Genomic DNA, 23,511 nt, shown 5'->3' with positions numbered 1-23,511 from the left:
GCCTGTCTCTTTGCTGCGGTCGTTTGATAGCTTTAGCCGTCGGGGCGTTACACGCGGTGTCAACACGAGTTAGCAGTCGCGGACTCACCAGTGGTTCGCCCGCAAACGCACACTGGCAAGTCTGCCATCCCAGAGTAGACGTTCATTTGAAAGCTTGCCACTTCTTAACCAAATATTGCATCACAAATGGAGGAACCTCCAGGAAATACTAGTGCCCAGCGACCCTACGGGTCAGCGGAAGCTGCTGATGATGAGCATCATCAACAAACTGCTCATGAACCTGCACGTACGCCTTCGGCGTTAGTGGAGAGAATCATGAGCCCCGAACCACCCGCGACCCGACCTAAACACCCTGGACGAGTCGAAGCTGGAAGGTGCTTGGCAAAGTGGAACCAACTTAACAGAGCGACGAAGAAAGAGACACTTCGTGTTGTGCCACACGTTGAGTCGCCGGTCGCTAGCGATTCGCAGGGACGCGAGGGCTATCATGCCGAAGATGCCGCGCGAAGCTCTGGCACGCCTTCGGCACACACACCAGTCCCGGAAAGCAACTCCGCTTGGTCAGCTAGCTCGGTTATCGGGGTCGCTGGTCTTCTAGTGTCATTGATCGGCCTCTACACACGTAGGCGGGAGCTAGCTGCCGCGTTCACTCGTACACCAGCTGTTAAACAGCGAGCTACCGATCCACTTGTTTTGGCCGACGACGTGACTCCGCCCGCAAGGCCGCCGCTGGCGGCCGCACAGCAGAACAAGGATCGACCGCTTGCCGTTCCGGCGAGCCGACCCAGACTGTTAGCCGTGGAGTAAGCAGACATTTAAACACGAGAGCCCCACCCATATCCGCACGTCCGTGCATCGCAATGTCGACGACGCAGCAAAGCAAGATTACAAAGACCATCACCGACGCCGCAGTCAAAACCGGCTGGGTTGGGCGCAAGGTCTTGCGCAAAGACTTCACAAAAGACCCCTCCGCGAACGCCATGAACTACGCAAAAATGCCGTTGCAGGTGCTGTCGCTTTGAAGGGTTACCTTGAGGACCAGAAGATCCTGCCCATGTAGTAGTGTACTACACTACATGTGTAGGCCATGTATTAGACTCGTGTTCACGTACACAGTGTGCGAAACACACACACACTACTCGATGGCCTCGAGTTGGTTGGTGGCGCCGTCCTAAACGCGACTGCATTCGTTGGTGGCAACTACCTCGCAAAGTTCATGTCGAACGATAAGAGCCCTGCCTTAGCTGAGAAGGAGAGGCACGACAAGGCCCTCGAGAAATACAAACGAGACTATGGACGCTACCAACAGCGGCGACAAAAAATCCTCGATTAGCAAGCGCAAAGTCGCGAGAGAGGGGCCCTCACAAAGCAAAACTTCATCGACACTGACTACGCGTTCAAACTCTACAACCAGACCCGACCAAAACAATCCCTGGAGTCGATGCGGGCTCCTGAGCTGTCCGACTACTACATCCCCAGCAAAACGCAGAAAAAACGCCGAGTTGGCGCACATTGGCGCCGGCGCTCTCGCCATCGGCTACACAGCCAGGCGCTTGCTGTGATGCAGCTTTGCTGCATCTAGGCGGCCCTTTTCCATACTGCGCTTATACAGACCGAGAGCTTCGCGCTGGAGTGCTATGCACGAACGCCAAAGGTGTAGCAGCCGCCTATCGGAGGTAAGCGAGAGACACCGAAGGTGCCGCCGATGACACCTTCGGTGTCGTCGATGGGTGGATGACACCGAAGGTGACACTGGTAACCAAAGCCTCGAGTTGTGGCGCGCGACAGGGAGTGCGTTAAGAGATTCGCAAATGTCGTTCTCCGAGGGCCTACCGACCTCAGAAAGACCGCCTTGGCACTACCCAAGCAGACAGCAACCGCCTGTTGGAGACTGATACACCTGTCGCAGTACATTGCCGACACGTAATGGCGGCGAAGCGCATGTCCGACGAAGAACTTGATGCGTTCCTTCGTCCCACATACTACGCCAGAGGTGGCTTCCAGGGAGTGACCGCTCTGCATGCCAAACTTCCCAAGGGCTCAGCCTCCATAGACCGAGTGCGCAAGTGGGTAAGCTCGCAGCCCGTCGGGGGCTACACACAGACACCCCCTCCTCCGACTACATACGCCCATTTCTCGGAGCAGACACCGAACCGTATCCACCAGTCGGACCTACTATTCTTGCCAACCGACCGCGGGTACAAGTATGCCCTGACTGTCCTTGACGTTGCTTCACGATATAAAGCCGCCCGCCCACTGAGGACTAAGAGCGCGGCCGTCGTCTCCCGCGAACTCGTTGACATCTATGCAGAGGGACCTCTCACATGCCCTAAAGTCCTCATGGTTGATGACGGCACGGAGTTCAAGGGTGCTACCACAAAGCTCCTAACAGACCACGGGGTGGAGGTCCGACGGGCTGAGCCAGGGCACCACAGGAGCCAAGCTTTCGCCGAGTCTTTCCATCGCTGGCTGGCACAACGCCTGTTTCGTGCGCAGTACTCGAAGGAGCTTGCATCCGGCGAAACAAACCGCAAGTGGGTTACTGCTTTGCCAATCGTCATCTCGGACATAAACGCAACGAAGACTCGCATGACTGGCTTTGCGCCTAAAGACGCCATAAAGATGAGTCGCGTGCCTCTCAAAGCCGAAAAGCCCCCCCCCCTAGAGGTCTCCTTAGAGGTCGGAACGGAGGTGTACATCGCCGTAAATGAGAAAGACCTCCAGGACAAGGGCCGACGGCGAGCGACGGACCCGTGGTGGACAAGCAAGGCATACCCAATACTAAAGTGGGTTATGGAGCCCGGACAGCCAGTGTTGTATTACACGGCGTACTCTAAGCACGGCATCGCTGATCAGCGCTTGTGCCTTCTATTGCAGCTAAGGAACGTGAGTCTGGCATTCCACTTGTAGTGACCCTGACTGTCGTCCAGCCGGTCGATACTGAAGCATTGGGGATGGCTCTTGGTGTATCCCTGAAACAGAAGCTGAGTGCCACAGACCGTGCACTTCTTTTCCGCGTCAGCAATCATGCCGAGTACGTGGTCTACCGTTAGAACGTGGGGCGATCCCGTGTACTTTGTGCGACCCTTTTGCCTGTTGTCTACAGCGTATCGCTTGATTCGCTCTGTAATGAGCTCTTCACTGGGCGTAGCCTGCAGTTCTGTGGGAGCCAAGGCACCGGGGGCGTTATCGGGGGGAATTACGCGGACTATCTGGTCGGCGTGCAGCACGCGGGAGATCCCGGTGTATACAGCAATCGTGATCCAGCAATCTAAGCTGTGGTCTATGATAAACAGTCGTCTTGGAGTCTGGATGGTCTTGCCCTGCACCCGGTGGACGGTTCCCCAGCCCGCGTATTTCCACTCGAGGGGAAGCCCGTTAAGGACCGCGTCGAGAAGAACCTCGACTACCGTGCCTTTGTACGCGTCGACCTTCTCACCCCCTTTGCCTTGCACGGGCACTGGCCGCCCTTGCTTGCGATAACGATGCGCGACGCTAGGATCGGGGTCAAATCGGATGGTTGCTGGCAATCGGGGGTAGTTTTTGCTGTGGTGCTCTATCAATCGCTGCTGAACAAGAGCCCCCATATTGTTGGTCGAGCACACCCACATATCGCTTGGGTGGGCCTGCTCGATCGCCGCGTCGAACGCTACCCCATCCCACTCCTCTCGAAACACCTCAAGCTGTTGGGAATCTGACCGACACCAAATCCGGTCCTTTATGTCGTGGAGCCTGGAGGAGGGCGCGGCAGAGCCGCAGTTGCATGTACTGTACGGCTTTCCGCAGTCTTCACACAGGCAGCGGTAGTCGGACTCGAATCAGCGGATGTTCCCTTGTGCCCACTCCTCGAGCATATCATGAGGCCCCTTTTTATCTCCCCAGGGTGGGACCTGCCCATAGTCACCACAACACGCTACCTGACACGGCCGCATGGCTAGATACTCTACTTGCCTCTTTGGCCAAGCTCCCCGACTTCTTCGGATCCCAAGCCGCTTCGGGTCGCCACTCGTACCCAGGCTTTTTGTGGCGCCACTCTCCATACCTCGGATTTCGCTCCACGAGCTTTACACCACTGGGCACAGCCTTTGCGTATATGGCATCTGTGCACACCCGGAGGACGTCTTCGCGAGGAATCCGCCTCAACATGCGTCGCAACGCTATGTTTGTGTACGCCAAGACGAAGGCCCTGATATGGTACCATTGTGAGCGTCGGACACCGTCTTTGTATTGGATCAGATGAGCCCCGTCGGCATGCTCGAAGTTAAGTAAGTGGTCGGTGCCCGCAAGGAGGTTTGTCAGATACGCGGCTTCTTCACGGTCGCGAACTACGATCGAGGACTCGTCGCCATGGCGAGCGCACTTGCCTACGAAACGGACAGCGAGATCTCGACCCTTAGGATACTGCAAGTCTTCGCCGCCGGAACGGCAAGCGCTGGAGTGGGGGAATCTGATGGAGTCCTTTTTTTCGACGCTGTACAACACCTCCCTCGCCGTGGCCATGGCGAGGTCACCCGAGTCTAACAGGTCCTTGAGCTCTGGCGTGGTGATCCAGCCCTCGTTTTGTTCCAAGTGCTTCCCTACCCTCCCGGAAGTGTAGGGGTGGCAGGCCTCAGAGAACTCCCACTCGGTCAGCTGAATGACCCCGGTTAGTTGAAGAACCTCGCTCAATGGCCGTCCCACAACATCCGCGATACTATACACGTTCGTAGGGAAGCCGTATTTCCGTACCATATCAATGGCGTCCGAGGCGCCACAGAAGACACTGTCCTCGCATCCTAGGTACGCCACACGCATGTCGATGTGCGCATGAGGCTGCGCCCCTAAGTTTTCCTTGCTCAACCTGCGCCGCCCGCCAGACGTCCCTGTTTTAAGAGGCGTTGGCCTGATGTTCTCTCTTTGGGTCCATTTCTTAAAACGATACCCTATTGCGCAGCCCATCGAGTGCGTAGCTTCGGTGTACTCTTGGTAGGCTGGGTGATCATCAGGGAGCCATTGAGGATCATGTCCTGTCTCGTCTGTAAACGCCCTGTCGATAGCCGCTCTGTTCTGTCCCGATCGGTACAGTTTGCCTTCGTGCTTGACTATAACGCGCCCGCACAGCCAGATCCTCGTGCTTCTGGGGATCGCCCTGTTTATAAAGCGAATGAGCACCTCTCGCACTTTTGCCCCCCGCGTTTTTGTGGCGGCACTGGTTAGAGCCTTCTCCTGACATAAGGAACGAAGCTCCCCCTCATCCTCGAAGTCTAGGCCGTGGACGCTCGTGATCGCAGGTGTTTCGGTCGGAAGCTCCGCCCAGGCGTGGTTATTGTGGCAAGGGATAGTGACCCTCGCCTTAGTCTTGTACTTCCCCGAGTCCCACAGAATGTTACCCAGGGCGTCCACGGCTACTAGCTTTACCTCGAGCTTCTTTTCCATCTCAAAGAGGTCTTCTTTGGTGCATCCCGTAGTGGCCAGCTTCTTGTCAAATCGCTCGAGGATCTTGCCTCGTGTCTTGGTTAGACCGAGGGAGCGCGAGGTGCCGCGATTCCTCAAGAAGTCGGCAGCATAACTCACAACACAGTAAGCGAAGGTGTCACCCCCTCTCGCTCAAACATTGGCCCAGGCTCACCATTTTGCTCATGTAAAGGGCGAAGCTCGTATCTCACGTAGACGATGTACTCTCGTCCTTTCTCCCAAATACCCGCATCGATGCCTTCCAGGGCGCCGACTGCGATTTGGTCCCCTCTTTTGACTAATGACCCACCAATATTGTGCTCCGAGCGCCCTTCCTCCTCTGTGATTGGCGCCAATGGCTCTGAGAGGGCCTTACCAACGACCGTAAAGAGTCTGTAACGCCGGTCAGGGTCTACCATCTCAAGCACCGGTGGCAACACTGCGTTTGCCCGCAGAGACTCTCGCTCGTGCGAGACCCACCACACCGAGCCCTCGTCATTAATATCAGGCCCCCGCATAACCGGATTTAGGGCAATGACACCTGCTCCACCAAGATCTCGTATCTCCTGGTAAACACCGGCGCTTATGTCTTGGCCCCGAAGAGTGGCATTCACGCTTGGGAACCGAAGATGGGCGCCGCCGACGAAGAGAGAATAGTACTTCTCGGGGTCTAAGCCCTCTGGGCCCTTTTGCTCCAGCAAAGGGTCGAACTCGCGCCAGACTTTCTCTGGCCGCGCTTTCGCCGGTATGAGCGGCTTAAGCAGCTTGTGCTTGACATCCTCGGGGATGTCCTCGTCCAGGATGTTCTGGACCAGCCCTGCCAGTACAGCGGGCGCCTCTTTGTCAGGCATGCTATTGAGAATCTCCTCTATGTAAGCGTCCATGTTTGGGTATGCCTTGTGCCACCCAGTCTCTAATTGCCCGTATCACAGCCGGCGGGGCGAGTGTTTGGGTATGTCTTGTGCCACCCAGTCTCTAATTGCCCGTATCACAGCCGGCGGGGCGAGTGTTTGGGTATGCCTTGTGCCACCCAGTCTCTAATTGCCCGTATCGCGGGCTACGATATCAGACAGGACGAGTGCGAACCGTTCCCGAGCGCGCCTCGGGAACGGTTCGCACTCGTCCTGTCTGATATCATTCGAGCCCTACAGGATTCGCTCCGCAGGGGCGGCACAACCGCGTTTCCGACTGCGTCCCTATGCCGCAGATCCTGCACGGCACGGGGAGGGGGCTGCCCTTACGGAGCCTTTGGAGGTGCACCTTGCGGTAGGTGTCCATGCACCTCTGGCCGCACGTGTTTGCATGGCCGACCTTTAGCCACCCGCAGTAATCTTTTCCGCACTTCATCCTTCGAAGGCTCGGTATACTACAGGACAGACGGGGGTCTAATTGTTAGGTTCCCGCATGTTACCGCGCGGAGCCGCGCTGAGGGCATACCTCCGCCGGATGGGCAAGCGCTTGCCGTTCCGTAAGGCTGGGGGGCGCGGCGGGGCGCGGTGCGGGTGTGTTTTGCGTAGATTAACTTTTAGTAAAAGTTTATCTACGCGAATCGTTTCTATGAACGGCCAAAGTCCCCCCCCCCCCCCCCCCTACGCACGCTTCTACGGCTAGAACAAAGATTTTGTCGAGACTGAGTGAATGGCCACTTTTTAATTTATCCTCCTATTTTTTAACGCGTTAGGATCTGGAGCCCATCTTTCACACACCGAGAGTTTATTAGTTGGAGATTCATATATTGTACATGATTTTCATAAAACGAGTCTATGAGAAGGTGTACCAAAAATGTTTTTAGAAGCAAACATAATTATTGGCTGTTGCTGCATGTCTATTCTATTAAACACTCTTAATAAATGGTGCTACGGAAATCAGACCTCCCAGACGAATTCCTTAAGGAATTCTTATCAAACGTCCAATACAAATTTTCAAGCGATTTACACGCCTTTTCGAGATATTTAGAAAATAATTACATGCGTGCTTTGCGGTTTGGAGATGGTAAAACCATGCAAGTTCGTAATCGTTTAATAATTTAAAAACCAGGTGGAAATATATGTTCAGAGTTCACTCAGATTAAGTAAAATAACAGTTTTAGCTGCTGTGAGTCTCGGCTTTTAACTTTGCTTATGACTGGATGTACCAAAAATGTGAAGTTTAGTGAGTTAGAACTTTTCTCATGTGATTCATTCTCTTTAAAACATCGTCAAAATCTGATTCTTTTAAGACTTCTTAGGAAGTTGATTTGTTAACATGAGATAAGTTGACCCTTATACTTTTTGTCATGATATTTTTTTGTTTAAAAAGTATAACAGGCGAGCATACTATCTAATGTTTTAAATGAAATAAAACTTCGCAAAACATCGCCTCGTCAAAGGGTGGGCTGTTGTCATGACAAAAGGCAGAAAATGGCGTCGCATGGAATCGAGGATGCCGGACAGTGGCTTATGCAAATGAGCATCTGTTCCGTAGACTGGTAACTAGGCTTCAAAAAGGTCGCAATCAATACACTAAAATAAAAAATATCGCCTGTGGCGCAAGGGTTCTTGGGAATTGCATTGTGCAAATCGCGAGACAACAGAAAAAAAAGTTGCATTTTATGACTGGGCTACCACAGGTATCACAGTAAATAGCTTGGGCTACCTGTGATAAAACTCACTTTCTTTACAACCTTGTTCCCAGGCCTAAAGACTGCGCGTGACCCATGATGCCTCAGTAGCCGTGCGTCACATGTCTTTCTACCTTTCTCTTCATCATGGCGGACGGTCTCAATTTTCAAGCGGTTCCACCACCTTCAAATACGGCCACAGACACGAGTTCAGCTTTTGCCGACGCCTTAAAACGCGCCAAAGAGGTAAAATAACTATCTGTTTCTCAGATAATGATTTTTTTGCAGCTAATTCTATGTTTTTTCCTCTCAGATAGCGGCGCGAATGGGGTCGGCAAGTACAGCGGCCAGCAGCGAAGCTGCCCCCTCGAGCGCCCCGTCCATGCCTGATTATGGTAAGAAAAGACATTCAAACTGTTTCCTCAATTGCCATAGGAGATAGATAAATATTAGAGGCCCTTATTATTCTTTTTTGTACTTATCTAACAGGCGATATGAGTCGCAAAAGACTTCATGACGATGGTAAGTTGGGATCCGTAAGTTGTTTAGGATTGTAACCGAGCGAAAAAAGTAAACGTCTTGCTCCAATGCCGTAAAATGATAGTGATTTGTACCTAATAAGTCGCTAATTCTGTTTTTTTTTTCTTGTAGATGAGTCTTCTCCTGCAAAGAAGTTAATGACGGATGGTAAAAATGCTTGGTTTTGTTGTGGGTTTTATTTTCTTATGGGGGAATTTTTGCGAAGCCTTACAGTTATCGCAAGGTAGAAGGAGTTGGAAATCACCGAGCATAGTCTCCGTCTATTTATCATTATTTTTCATTATAGTCTCTCTTATCAAGTTCTAAGTACAGTAATTTTTTCCTCGACAATTTTTTTGTTTTTATACTATAGGCATTCATAAGTTAGTGTGGTAAATTATTCGAAAAAAGCTAATTCCGGAATTCCTATGCCAAGGAATGTTATCACATTAAATAGCAATAGACGACTTGCATTAACTGATATGTGATTTGTGGCAAATTCAAGCCAATATAAACAGAAATGATTTTGCCCAAGAAAAAAGAAAACCCTTTCCAACAATACCTGAGACAACTCCTCATTTTCTTTTATGTTTCTTGAGCTCTCTTGCTGTGATGCAAGATTTTATTTCACTTGAAAGAAAAGTAGGAGGATTTCAAGGTCTGTAACAAAAAAGAAGCTTATTAAATATAATTTGAGATCATTTCTCCATTTCAACCTAAGATATAGGTTGTTAGTGCAAATGGCTTGTGGTGAATAGCAGCTCCAATAGCAAGTTGTTTGTTTCAGGTGGTATTGATGGTAAAGATCCTAAATCAATTGCCCTCCAAGTAGCAGCAAGCATAGCCCAGAGAGCTGGTCTTGGGTCCATGACCACAGAGGAAGTGAAAATTCCCAACAAATATGTTGGACTGGGTAAGGCGGCCATGATGAATGAGGATACAAGGTTTTTACGTCAATCATTCCTGGTTTTCCCTAAGCACCAGGTGGGGGAAAGTTAACAGCTAGAAAACAATAAAAAGCTGGCTGAATTGTGACTTCATAAGAACTTTTTACTGTGTGTCTAAACCCCTGTGTTGTTTATTTGTTGTGTTTGAAACTTTGGAGCATTTGCTTTCTCACTCCTCAAACTTATGCTTGTGACATTTTTTACAACTTTCTAAAGGTTGAATAATTCTTATTTGAAATGTGAAAGGATTTATTGCAACATCTACTGTAATATTCCTGTTTGAATTTCACCTTTCCTGCTGGATATCTAGGCCTAAAGACTCATTGTGCCATTTGAAAATACCAGAGTATGAACAATCCACAAGTTTTTCTATTATTTTATTTCCGTATTTTGTATTATTTTATTTTCCAAGGATTCTTGCTGGTATATGTGTGATTTGCCCTAAACCGAAGATTGTGCACTGTATTTATGCATATTTAGTCCATCCAGTAGGGCATAGTAGAATTTGAAACTGGGCTATTTTGCTTTGCTGTGATGTTTTACCCATGCCATGCCAAACCCATAGTCAGTGGGCTTACTGTATTGTTTTTAGTCATTGGACGTGGAGGGGAACAAATAAACAAACTACAGTCAGAGACAGGAGCTAGGATACAAGTTGCGCCAGGTATCAGACCACATTATCCAGCACGTGACAGCATACAGCTGTGCCAAGCAGTGATGGTATCCATCTTCTCAAATAAGTGACCCCTTTGACCCAGAACTTCTCTAAAACACCCCACTTAAAATAAACTCCCCTAATTAAAATAAGGTCTCAATTTTTAGAATCCATGCTCCATGGATTACCTCAGGTACGAATGCAACCTATTTGAAACAGGTGTATATTAGATAATAAAAGCTATAATAATCATATAACATACACACTTTGACATGCCATTACCAATATATTGCTAGCTGTTGACGTAGTATGAAATTAAAGTCAAATTTGTGACCGCAGTGAATCCAGAGTCCATGCCTGTTTTGGGAATGTTGTGTAGTTTTTCAACTATATAAATCCATCAATGGCTATTATGTTATCACTGTCGCATCGTAAACCATTTGATGTACACAGCAAGGGAATTGATTGGTCATGTTGGTATCATTAACTACACTCAATCACCTGTCAAGCATTTGAATTCACAACTATAAAAGAAAAGATATACTCCAACTGTTGCACATTTCAATCTTAGGAATAAGTACCTCCATTGAATCAGCACTATATTTGGGACCAAAAGAATAAAGTAAGCACAAGGGATCTTATATTGGAGTAAACAGGGTATGGATTGAGTTCTTTGTTCTCCTACCTCTTCTTTCTAGATCCACCCGCTGGTATGATGTCACCCCCTGACAGATCAGTAACCATTGGAGGCACAGTACAGGCTGTGGAGTGAGTCCAGTACAGCTTTTTATTAAACACAGCATGGGCCAGTTTGCTTTATCTATCTTTTATGTCATGTGAATGGTTTAAAATCAACCTCAATGGTATGGTGGCTAAAACTCCTAGATCTTGACGAAATGACTATCTAATTGTTACTTTTTTTATCACCATATGTTAGGAAAAACATTCAATTCAGACAAAAAAAGCCCATACCTTTCTTAAGTAATATAGAATACAATGAACTCACAAGTTTGACAATTTACCATGATATTTTAGCAAATTGAGAACTTATCGCCATTTAGTAGCATTATTGTAGAAAATTTCTAAGTGGCACTAAAATTACAATTTTATAGTGTACATAGACAATAAAAAAACATTCAATACTGACAACAAAACTTAACTAAGATTGGCTTGCCTTTCTTAACAAACATAATTAGAACTCAGTAGGTCGACAATTTATTTGAATTAAATCGAAAACAGTTGGGCATTTAGTCCATTGAGGACCTTTCTCGACTGTTGGGCATATAGCCACTGCGATTTAAAAAAATGGGACCATTGTGAATGACAAATGAAAATGGTCATATTTCTACTGAAATCATGAGAATGTGGATAGATTATATGGTTAGTTTAATTCTTACAGCTAATTAATACGATAACCAGTAGTACTGTAAGTCTTAGAATTTTAATTATTTTAAGTGTTTATAATGAAGTTTGATGTTTTTTTTCCTACAGAAAAGCTAAACAAGTTCTGAACAAGATATGCGAAGAAGGAAAAATTCCCGATTCCTTGGTATGTATGAGAAAAATGTTGTTAAACTACACATGAAGAATTATTGCAATGAAATCCAGCAATGCCTGAGCCAGATGAATGATCCATATTCTTCTAGAGTAGAACCTTTCAGTCATAGAACTTCCAATTGTCAATCGATATTTGCTATTTGCAATGACAACATTTTTTAATACTAGCATTGTTAGCATTTAGCATTGTTTTTGCTTTTAAGTAATCTCTGGTTCTTTTAGATGTCTGTCCCAGTTGTTGCCCCTGGCGAGCAGGTAATAGAGATGATGATTCCTGCTAGCAAAGTTGGATTGATTATCGGTAAGCCAATACAGGGACATCATGAATCCACAGGAATTGTGATATACCTCTTAACCAGCTTGGGTACAATAAGAGAGAAAGAAATCCTTTGTAAATTACAAAATTCAGCATTATATGATAATAAAACCCCAAAACCTCGACTGCCTTTGTACTCAGAACAATTTATACTAGTATAATTTATATAATATTATTCAAACAGGAAAAGGCGGTGAAACAATCAAGAACTTACAGGTTAGTTTAAATACTCAGAATTTTTTGCCTTACATAGCTGTGTGGTATTTAGAGTGATCAAGTGTTGATTAATACTTCCCTGTGAAACTCACATTGCCATAGGAACGGGCCCAGTGCCGCATGGTAATGGTCCAAGATGGACCCTATGCTAATGCCCCCGAGAAACCTCTCCGCATTATGGGCGACAACACCCGGTGCCAGCGTGGCAAGGATCTGGTGACGGACCTCCTCACAGAGAAAGAGCTTGAGGTATTTAGAAAAACCAGCGACAAAGCCAGGGAGTTAAACAAAGCCTATCACACCCCCCCCCCCGCCCGCCAAGGCACACAAAGTATTTGTTTCCATTGGCCAATTTACTCATGTAACTGATCTACTTTTTTATCAAATATTGCTTATCAGCAAGTATACAGATCTGCTGCAGATAACATCCCAATTTAGGCTTTTGTACTTTCATTTTAGCAAAGCAAGCCTGCTCTGGACTTCTTGGGAAAAAGGCAAGACAATAGACAACTTGGTGCTACCACTTTAGAGGTGATTTTTTTTAATTGCTTATAATTGCTTACAGTATATTCTGGCATTTAACTTTTCTACTCATATAAATTTTAGCAAAATTTTAGCAGCCCATGGGCAAAAGTTGTGTAATAAATTTTTATAATTTTACATTATACAGTTTCAAAAATTATACGGGATTGCCAAAAGAATTGAAATTGGTGTGGAAAGTGATTAAATTTTAGTGCCTTTTGAAGAATTCCCAATTGATTTCAACAGCTCCTAAGAAAGATATTTCCATGGAATTACCACACATGTTTACTGACATGTTTATATTTATAATGACACCAAAACGATTGCTGCAGATTTAATTTTTTTGGTACCAGAATTTTGACTCCCATTGATAGACATTGCTTGATATTCTGTTAAAATTTTTCGTAACAAGAAATTGCCCCATTATTTTATTGCAGATCCCTGTGCCGAGAGATGTGGTTGGTTTTGTTATTGGAAAGGGTGGTGAAACAATAAAAAGAATTCAGGCAGAGTCGGGTGCCAGAGTACAATTTAACCCAGCAAGTAAGCCATTGAGACGTGCACATATCTAATAAGCATTCAGTAATTACAGTCCACTCATTGATTAGCTCGCATCTCCAAGTACTGAAAAGTGCTATGTTCATATACTGTTTGTAGAAGAAAGAGTCAAAATTTAAAAGGATGCCTGCTAGACTGAAATTTGAATCTAGTCTTGAATGACATTTACAGTACCTTGCCATTTTAGACTTGGCAAACTTTTTACTTTTATGGGCTTGTCTTCTTGTTTCTCAACTTGACATGCCGTAATTAAAAAAAAAACATTGACCTTTGTTTTGGTGTTCCTGTCATATTGTAGAAGATAATCCCAACAGCTCGGACCGGATGGCAACAGTACAGGGAAGCCAAGAGCAGATCCAAAAAGTTGAAAAGATCATCAATGAAATTATCAGCCAGGTAGAGGTCTGTTCGTCTTACAGTGAATTTGTCAATCCGCCAGTTAGTCTGTCCAGCCAGTGGCTGGTCCGTCTCTCTGTCTGTCTGACTGTGTTTGTCATCCAGATTTTCACACACAATGTTGATATTAATTTTGCTTGTGTTTTGACTCTTGTAGTCGAGACAGAGGGGTGGACCCCCACCAAGAGGTCCACCAGCAAATATGCCAGGCATTAACACCTTGGAAATGCCCGTACCAGGAAACAAGTGTGGGCTCATCATTGGAAAAGGAGGGGAGACCATCAAACAGATTATTGCTGTCTCTGGTGCCCATGTTGAGCTAAACAGAAATGTCCCAGAAAATAATCCCACAAAATTCTTTGTTATCAGAGGTATGCATCATTTCTGTTGATACGCATTATTTTAATTATTGACTTCAACAGCTCACCTGGAATGTCATTACAGGCACAGACCAACAGATACAGCAAGCAGAAAAGATGATCAATGAAAAAATCAGTGATGTAAGTATTAATTTTACTATATTAGAACATTGTTCTATCCCAAGATTTCATACAGTAGTATTTCCCAGCAATTCTGATATTTGCTGATTAACCCAAGCTCAAGTGGAAACAAAGAATTTAGAAAAAACATAAGAGCCATTTGAACAACCTAGGCATATTTAAACCAAGTAATAATAATTCTTGTTTATTAACTTACCCTCTTACAGTCTTTCAACTGAATTACAGGCAAAAACAGTGTGGCATATTGTCTTATGTTGTTGTATGTGCATGTACTTCATTGTCCTCTAGAATGTAAGGGTTGAACCTCATGTGTCATACTGGTTTGTGTATTAAACTCTCAATCTAGTAGGCACCATAACATAACCTGCCTCATTCTGTCTTGCGAGTCTGTGGGCAAACCTTGTGGTGCCAGAGAGACTTCTGCTGCAAGTGATAACTGCCATCCCACCTTACCCTACAGGAGGGTGTGGTTTTAATGCTTGTGGACATTATTCCCCCTCAAACTTTCAAAGTGGAAATGCTACCAGTTTATTTTTGTCGGACCAACAGAAACAACTGACTGAGTCTATTAGAATAAGCACTATTTAAAAGTCATCCGCTCCAAATTATCTATCACATCCTCAAAGAAACTTTCAATAGGTACTGCTTTTACAATTTTGAAATATTTTTTTTTTTTTTTTTCGCAAACATAATTGGAAATTATTGCCTACTGTAATTCACCGGAAATAAACTGGTGCAATTGCTGCTTCAAGACAGTTATCATAACTCAGCTTACTGTTACTTTCTAATAAAGGATTTGTTTAGAAATATAGAACAGTTGTAGTGAGTGTGTGTTCTAGTGATGTCTCACAGTATTTATCATTTGTTGTAATGCAATGGTTTATTTATTAAATAGCAAAGGGGTGGTCAAGGCCGTGGTCGTGGAGGTGGCGGTAACTTTAACCAGAAGTAAGTCTTTTTGCCCTTTTATTGCTTATTTACCTAGAGAACACGAACAGCAGTTTATTTTATTTTCAATCTATATGAACTGGACTAATAGTCTTATGAACCACTGTTTTTTTTTTTTTTAAATTTGCAGCTGGAATAACAACCAACAAAATGGCAATAATTGGAACCAGCAACCCAACTGGCAACAACAAAACTTTAATAACCAACAGCAACAGTTCGGAGGCCAACAGCCACCACAACAACAGCAGCAGCAGCAACAGTTCAATCCCCAGCAGCAGTATGGACAACAGCAATATGGCCAACAAGTAAAGCCTCATTTGATACCTAAATGGATGACTGACTGGTTGTGTGGTGTGACTGACTGGTTGTGTGGTGTGACTGACTGGTTGTGTGGTGCAACTGACGGCTTGTGTGGTGCAACTGACGGCTTGTGTGGTGCAACTGACTGCTTGTGTTGTATCCCCAGGGCCAACAGGTGGCGGGGCAGGGTCAACAGCAAGACTACACGGCAGCCTGGGCAGCATACTACCAGCAGTACTACCAGCAACAGGCAGCTGCTGCCGCCGCCGCTGCTGGAGGACAGGGGGCTCAGGCTGGTGAGTCTCTGCCCTACCAGGGCCCCTCTAGTAGCAACAAGGGAGTGGGGGGGAGCAGTATGCTTGTGATGGGCACCATAACATAACCTGCCTCATTCTGTCTTGCGAGTCTGTGGGCAAACCTTGTGGTGCCAGAGAGACTTGTACTGCAAGTGATAACTGCCATCCCACCTTACCTTACAGGAGGGCGTGGTTTTAATGCTTGTGGACATTTAAACTACAAACAGGTTATTTGATCTCTGCATTCTTTTTTCCCTTTACAAATTTAATGTCTGCTGGCATGGTTACTAGAGTAGGTATGAAGACCAGCAGGTTTGTCGATGTTTAAAGAAGGCCAATCATGTCACTATTTTACTCACCCGCTAAATACCAAGACACAAAGCCTCCATCTCCATCAGCTAGTTACTTACACTAGGTTGATTGTCACTCTAGTATTGGACTTCAATAGACAGGTTTCGCAATATTAAGCGCGTGTCCAAAATGCCACAGACTGGCAGGCCATAGCTGATTCAAAAAGATGTGGACAAAGGGAAATTTGACTCTTGCTCCAAAACTCTGCAAAAGAAGCACTCTGGCAGCTTTTTCTGCAGCTTCATCTGTAAACTCCGCTTTGCTATGCCACTCGCCATTTTAGATCAAGCTGTGGCCAACCAGTCATGGCATTTTGGATGCGCGTGCAACATCGTGGAAACGGTGTATTGAGGATGGCTATTTTGAAGGATATTTTAGTAAATACACTATTGTATTAAAGATAAGAGTACAAAGGACTGACTGGTGGACAATCCCCTCGTCATCTCTTAGCAGGTGGTGGCCAGCCTGACTACAGTGCAGCGTGGAACGAGTACTTCAAGCAGCAGCAGAGTTACTACGGTTACCAGTACCCACAGGGTGCCCAACAGCCTGGAGGGCAGCCAGGACAACAGCAACAACAACAGCAGCAGCAACAGCAGCAGGAAGGGCCTCAACAGTCACCCCAGTAACTCGTCCTGTAGGTAAGTACCTCTAACGTTATTGGGTGTTTGGCATCACTGTATGGCATTTACATGGCAAAAGGGGGTTGAATAATAAGTCACGATCTTTTCGGAGCTAATGTTTTTTTAACAGAAAACAGCTGAAATATGTAGGGGATGTTTTGTATTGTGGACCAACCGATAGCGAGGGATTCAAACAGTCAAATATAATAAGGTCTCAGTTCCTGAATTATTGTGATATGTCAAAAGACTAAACATTCGGTTTTGCTGGTTGCGATGTGAATGTGTAAATGGGGAGGGGCGAGCCATTAGGTTAACTAAACCAGGATGGAACCCAGCAACATATATATCTAATAGTCAAACCTTAAGAAGAATGTCTGATAACCATTGATATCACGACTGTATCTGTATACGTGTATCTAAATTGTTCCTACAGTAGATTTTGTTTTCAAAACTAGGGTTTAGAAATCTTTACTATGATATTTGTCAAGCATTTACTCTCGAAATTTTACATGTATTCTAATTGATGGAGTGTGTTAATTTTCTTGAAATGACTTGTTTGAAATGTCATTTTAACATTGTTGCCTTGGTTCTCAACAGTGTGGGCAATCCACCCAGGAACATGCGGTGCCCGATTTTTAGCATCTAACCACTCTTGTCGTTTTGATGTTTTCTTGCATTGTTATTTTTGTCTATTATTATGCTGTTTTACTTGATTGCCTACCATTACGATATTTCATTGAACCATACTTGCCATTTTACTTGTGTTGATTTGGAGCTATTTATTTTTATGCATTTTTTGATAAATTAATAATACCATTGCGTGATATTTGTGCCAATGATAATTTGGTATCATTGATACCCCATGTTGCATTTTGTGCATTCTAATTCCTCTCTTTCCTATTGCTATTTATGACTTGTTTACACACGAACTGTTTTCACATGTACTGTTTCTTGTTATTGTTGTAGTTGCTATTATTCTATCTTGTCTGGGGTTCTTAGTCGTGCTATTTTATGCCTGTTACTTGATATGTTTCCTCCACAGGGTTTCACCTCCATCGCATTGAGCTGACGATTTGTACCTACTTTTCTCTCTTGTTTTAGATGGAAGCCACATGGGCATGCACTCGTCTCAAATGGCATTGACCAGTTACAGACCACGACCATTGACCTGCTTACCGCGTCACCAGACACGTAATTCGCGGACATCACACGAATTTGCTTTTATTTTTGACAAAATGGAGTAGTTTTTAGATAGTTCTTAGAAGCATACGACACAGGAAAGGACAAATAATGTGTATATATGTGTTTAAAATTAATGGCTCTTTGTTGACATTAGTGCAATTCGTCTGCCATTGCGTCTAAGCTTCAATCCTATCAACATGTCATCTAAAATTGATAGCAATCATTGTTTTAGTTTTGAATGTTTAAAAGTGGTTTTATACCCAGACACCTACGTCTTTGGAGGGACAACTGTACCCAGCTCTAGTGGGGCCTCGTGCAAAAAGATCAGGCCAAAAATATGGACCAGGTAGCTGCTGAGCCATCAAAACCGCACGTCCAAGCACAGCACAGGTCTTAGTTTAAACCATTGATCAGTAAATGTTGACAATGTGTTGGCTGGCGAAACAGTACATTGCCTTCCAGGCTTTTAGATGAAAGTGGGAATAAACACCCAGCTGTCTGGCGCACCGGCCCTTCAGACAGGAATGTCGTGCTGCAGTCAATCCATGATAAGCAATCAATTATCCAATCTATATTTGCTCATTTGTAGTACTTTGTTAAATGCTTTAGTTCCAGGGCTGTTTGCCGCTGATTAAGATAAGTACCTCGTTTTAACGGTACATAATGATTCTCTTTGTAATTGTGACTATAAGACCACATAGATGCATTCTTCCACATTTATATTGCATGATCTTTTGTGCTGCCTAAATGATTCTGATTGGTAATAAGATATAGTGATGATATAGATGAAGAATTGATGCATTCCTCGATATTTTGCTTGTGCTTCATCCATATATTTTGTGCTTGGTTTATTCATTCAGCTGTGTAGCTATTTTTTTATGATGAACATGATAATGATTGTTATGACATTTTATTATGATACTCGTAGAATACATGACCGTATAATTTGTTTATACTGTATTTTGGTTATATTATTCTTGTATGCCATTTGCGCGTTTTTGTGGTCAATTCTTCAGCAGTCACTCAAAGTGTATTTTCAGCACAGCCGGGGTAAGCCTCAGACCGACTCAACTCAGAATAATATTGTTTATTTCTATGATCGCCATAAAACATTCTTCTATTTTGAGTTTTTCAGTGCTCAATATCAAGCTGTGGCTTTCGAATCGGTGGGTCACTGATTTACCCAAGTATTTATTTTCGTATTTTTATTATTCACTTGGCAAACATTGTAAACTACGAACACTTTATACATCATGCATATGTTTTATCTGAGACTTGTTATGGTTGCGGTTGCTGCCTAGGGCATTTGTTTTCAGCTTTTGCCAGTTTAAGGTATTTAGGTGTGGAGGACAGAGCTTGGAAGATCGCGGTACAGACAGGCAAGCTAGAGTATTAACACAACTCCATTTCACCTATGTGTATTGAAATCGAGCTCCATGATATAACCGTGTCGTACTGCGCCGTATATGTTTACATGACTTATTTATGTTATATTGCTTACTATCTTGTATGTGTTCTGTGATTAGCTTTGATTTTGCATTTTTCGTGAATGTATACTCTTGTAGATACCAAGGTAGCGTCGCAATGTAAGTATCCTAGACTTGGGATATGCAAAGACCGCCTTTTGCGCCATTTGATTTATGTGTTTTCCGAAACTTCACAATGCCTTGTTATGGTTATTGTGGAAAGTCTGTATTGCCCATGTAACATAGATGCTTTTTTGTCACACATTTATTGCTGTTAATTAAAATTCAATGTTTATATATATTGCAGTATTGTATTTCCCATAACGCTTGTTAGCCTCCCTTTGTGTATGGATGAATGTGAATGTGTATGGATTGGCTTTAAGTTTTAAAAACATGAAACATTTAGCTTTATTTGTGTTATTAAAAGGAAATTTACATTAACTAAAACTATAGTATTAAGATTTTAATATACGACTGCAGGAGAAATACAGTAGTGGTTGAGTCAGAAATTGGGGTCAACAATTCCTGTGATAGTAATTTGAAAAACCCGGCGTGGATAAATCATTTTTACATAAGCCATAAAAGAAAGTCTTTACAGATAGCACATGCTGCTTTTCATAGGAAGCGAAAGGTGTTAAGGTTATTTTTTTTTTTTCATGTTTGTATTCGGTGAATGAAAGACCTATCATATCATGAGATCATGCCGGGTTGTACGCACGACTACATGGGGAAATTCAAAACTCACATAATATTGCTTTCAACAAAAGCCACATCTCTTAATATTTTGCATCGGTAGTAGAAGGGTTGTTCGAGTGTATTACTCAGTGTGCTTTTGTCATTCCATCTCGCCAAACCGGCTGCCTAAAATGTGTTGGTAAATTTTCGCTCGTTTGAACACAAGCGGACCAGGATTAGAATCAGTCCCTCGTGATTCTTCAGGAAAAGAAAATATAACTTGAAGTTGTGTCTTGACTGTTTTCCCAATAAAGCAAGTTACATTACTATAATGTTAGCCTCGTGTGTAGTTCTAAGGGGAATTGTGGCCCAGAAAGGGGTTTAGTCCCTCGAGAGAAAAGTTGCTCACCAAATGCTAAAACTCAAACTTTTCTCACCAAAAAGACAAATAAAGACAAGCAAACACAGATCAAGTCACAAATATATACCTTAATTGCGCTCCATCGGGTCCCATTTTACATCCTTCAGCCACAATTATTAATGCTAACACCTTTACCACAAGCGAGTCGCCATGTTTATTCTAAATTGTAGATGCACTGCATCATGGGAGTCTAAGACAGAGAGGCGGGCAAACTCTTCCCCCATAATCATAGCAGTTCAACAATTCTACCTGCAATCTGTAACAAAACTAATGGGACACTTTCCCTCCCCCTTTCTCAATGCTGGAGGGCAAATGATCACCTTGCTACTGCTTGTGTTTTGAGCTGAAAAATCGCCTCTAACCAATATTAATCGGGGGGAGAGGGTTGGCGGTTGTTCGTATGGGAAGTGTCCCACTTACTTTTGTTGTGGATTGTGAGCGTGCAAACATGACGTGCATTAGCACAGTCACGGTGCGTTGGAGATCGGACCGCATAGCACTGTTGGAAAGCTTGGATACCGCTTGCTGTAGCGGTGTTTGACTTCGACAGGCTGTAAGAAAAACTCCAAATTTGGGGGGGGGGGGGGGGTATTTGTTTTTGGCCTTTTTTTATATATATAAATTCAGCTCAAAAATAGCCAGGAGTCGATGGGTTGAAGCTGTTTGGCTGCAGGGACAATCAAGGAGATATACTTCTTTAAAGTGTCTCCCCTGTTCATTAAACCAGGATCTTCTATCTAATCTCACTCGGGAGAGGACCAAATCGTTATCACAACCGCAAGAGCAGCGAACACACCCAAATAGAGCGGCAGGGCTATGCTTCGAAGGAACCTGGAGGCTGAGATGAACATGCAGTATTTCTCTTCGCAAAAATGCAGCGGTAGAGCCTCCTGATAAAAGAGAAGGATAAAAAACGTTAATGCGAAAGTGTTCATAGCTATTTTGGTATCCACAGGCCAGTATAATGAACAGGATGAGCGGCAAGGTGTTCTCGTGTTAGGAGTATACGCTGTTCTGAAATGTTCATTTAGAAGCGTTCCAGTAACATCACCATCTTACTAAGCCTTAATATACCTTATTTTTGAGGGTGGCCTACCTGTTGTTAGTTTGGTACGGTAATACGAGCAGCAGTTGTACGATTTTGCTGCTCGTATTACCGTACCTTTAGCAAGGGCACCCAACGACGAACATTTCACAACCGGCCTAAAATGAGCTAAGATACCGTTTTTATTCGTTTGCAGTCATTTTTATACAGTATAGAGCTTTCCTAGATATTTTTTTATCTGTTCGGATTTGCTAGGCGAAATAACGGCCATCCGAAAAATCTAGTTTCTCATCCCAAGGCATCCAAACTCTTAGCGATTCTAAGATCCTTAAGCGAAATTTCTAGCTAATGTCCCTTGTATACTCGCTCCCGAAAATACTAGGTTTCCTTTTTTTTAAAGCATGTCGCACCTAAAAATCTCCCGAAAATGGTGGTGGTGGTAACAAAAGCAACTCCAAAAAACATAGGTGATCAAGCTCTTTTTTTCCCGAGAATCATAGGTGATCTAGAAATACAAAATCATATTACCTTTTACTAGATAGTCACAGGTAGCCCAGGCTCTGTCAATGAAGAATTTGAACCGACCGGCTGATTGACCGTTAATAGAGAGAACATATGGAGTTGTTTCTTTATGCAAGTAATCTTCCATTAAAATGGAATAAATTCAATCCAACATGATGTAGTACTTGTAGCCGTTTATTATTACCACGTTTAAGCGAATAGAGCGCATTTGGGGCCGTTTTAACGCTGTTTGGTGAAATTTAGAATTCCCCCTATCACGCCACTAAAGAAAGAAGTGAGAGGGAATTCTAAGTCTCACCAGCGTTAAAGCGGCCCCGAATGCGCTCTAATCGCTCAAATGTGTGAATAATAGACAACTACATCAAGTTGGATTAAATTTAATACATTTTTATGGAAGAATACTTGCATAAAGTAACGACTTCAATGAGCCGGTCGGTTCAAGTTGCTCATTGACAGAGCTTGGGCTACCTGTAGGATAGTGGAAATCGCGAAAATGAGGTGTCGCGATTATATCGGCAAACTTGCAAAATTTTCACATCGCGAAATTATGTATAGTGAGGTAGCAGACCGTGACCTTGGGTAATCATTATCAAAGACACGAACCGTGTGATAGACACTCGGGTTCTTTGTCACTTCAAAACATAAGTGAGCCCTAGCGCCCTTTGAACCTCAGAAAACTTGAATAGAATTATGTCTGAGTAAACTGGTAAATACAAATAAAGCCTTCTGCTCACCCAGCCACCGTTCTCTCTGACCCATCCAGACAACCTTTTCTTCGTGTACTGACCCATCCATTTGGAAATATTCTTAGCAATTCTGACGTCTGTTTGGCAACAGTCAACGGCAAGGGCTGCCGCGAAAGCATATAGTGATACGACCCTGGCCCAGGTTATACCGGACGCAAGAATATTATCACACACGCAAGTAAACATGCCGCAAACGACAATCTCTAGATTGATTCTAAAGTTGAGCTGTTCGCTAATGTTTTGATACAGCGCTGGGTATGCATTCTCCATCATCCGACCCACATCACAAAGTGTCGATACAACCTCTTTCGAGCAGAGTTTGGTGTCTCGGAGGACGGCTGTTTTGTAGAATTTATTATTCGTGTTATTCCAGGACCTTTGGAAGCGATTCTGGATGTATTTTTCACACAAATAAGTTGCTTGTTCGGCGATTTCATTGTTTGTTGTGCTTTTGGTGTTATGTTTTCCCTCAGCTGCACATTTGTAAATCCGCGACGCTGTGTTTATAATGAATGTGAAAAGTTTGACAAAACACGCTTTTGCTCCCATGTCTGTAATATGTGTGAGTGAGCAAAGGGATAATTTCGTGCTTGCTTTTGATCTTCCGATGGGTTATTTACGTTCTTCACGCTTCAACGGTTTCTATAGAAATACGATGAAGCGGTGATTGATGAAAAATAATTTGCAATGGATATCTTGACATTGTCATGTTCAAAGT

The 23,511-nt window shown here is 44.3% G+C and overlaps 2 protein-coding genes across 4 annotated transcripts; one reads left to right on the top strand and one right to left on the bottom strand.

Moving 5' to 3' along the window:
* Window positions 1-8,130: 8,130 nt before the first annotated feature.
* On the top strand, window positions 8,131-19,683 carry LOC5509758 (far upstream element-binding protein 1). Of its 3 annotated transcripts, none has more exons than XM_048731271.1 (20): window positions 8,131-8,278; window positions 8,346-8,427; window positions 8,522-8,554; window positions 8,684-8,719; window positions 9,339-9,464; window positions 10,091-10,162; window positions 10,852-10,921; window positions 11,645-11,702; window positions 11,933-12,011; window positions 12,211-12,242; window positions 12,345-12,491; window positions 12,702-12,773; window positions 13,202-13,307; window positions 13,621-13,718; window positions 13,876-14,089; window positions 14,163-14,218; window positions 15,114-15,166; window positions 15,297-15,471; window positions 15,633-15,762; window positions 16,564-19,683. In XM_048731271.1, exons 1-20 carry the CDS (start codon window positions 8,180-8,182, stop codon window positions 16,740-16,742), a joined length of 1,917 nt encoding a protein of 638 aa, XP_048587228.1. In that variant the 5' UTR covers window positions 8,131-8,179; the 3' UTR covers window positions 16,743-19,683. The 3 variants fall into 3 exon arrangements, with proteins under 3 accessions (XP_048587228.1, XP_048587227.1, XP_048587226.1); XM_048731270.1 differs by having other exon boundaries at window positions 13,621-13,724; window positions 16,567-19,683; XM_048731269.1 differs by having other exon boundaries at window positions 13,621-13,724.
* Window positions 19,684-20,528: 845 nt separating this feature from the next.
* Window positions 20,529-23,465, bottom strand: LOC5509747 (bcl-2-related ovarian killer protein). The gene is made up of 2 exons (XM_001630198.3): window positions 22,782-23,465; window positions 20,529-21,370 (listed from the first exon to the last, which is right to left on the bottom strand). The coding sequence occupies exons 1-2, from the start codon at window positions 23,340-23,342 to the stop codon at window positions 21,224-21,226; spliced, it is 708 nt and encodes a 235-aa protein (XP_001630248.3). The 5' UTR covers window positions 23,343-23,465; the 3' UTR covers window positions 20,529-21,223.
* Between the last annotated feature and the right edge of the window lie 46 nt (window positions 23,466-23,511).

Source organism: Nematostella vectensis, chromosome 8 (assembly GCF_932526225.1).
Source record: "Nematostella vectensis chromosome 8, jaNemVect1.1, whole genome shotgun sequence".
Taxonomy (NCBI): domain Eukaryota; kingdom Metazoa; phylum Cnidaria; class Anthozoa; order Actiniaria; family Edwardsiidae; genus Nematostella; species Nematostella vectensis.
Note: the sequence above shows the minus strand (reverse complement) of the source record. Positions and strands in the feature narration are given on the sequence as shown.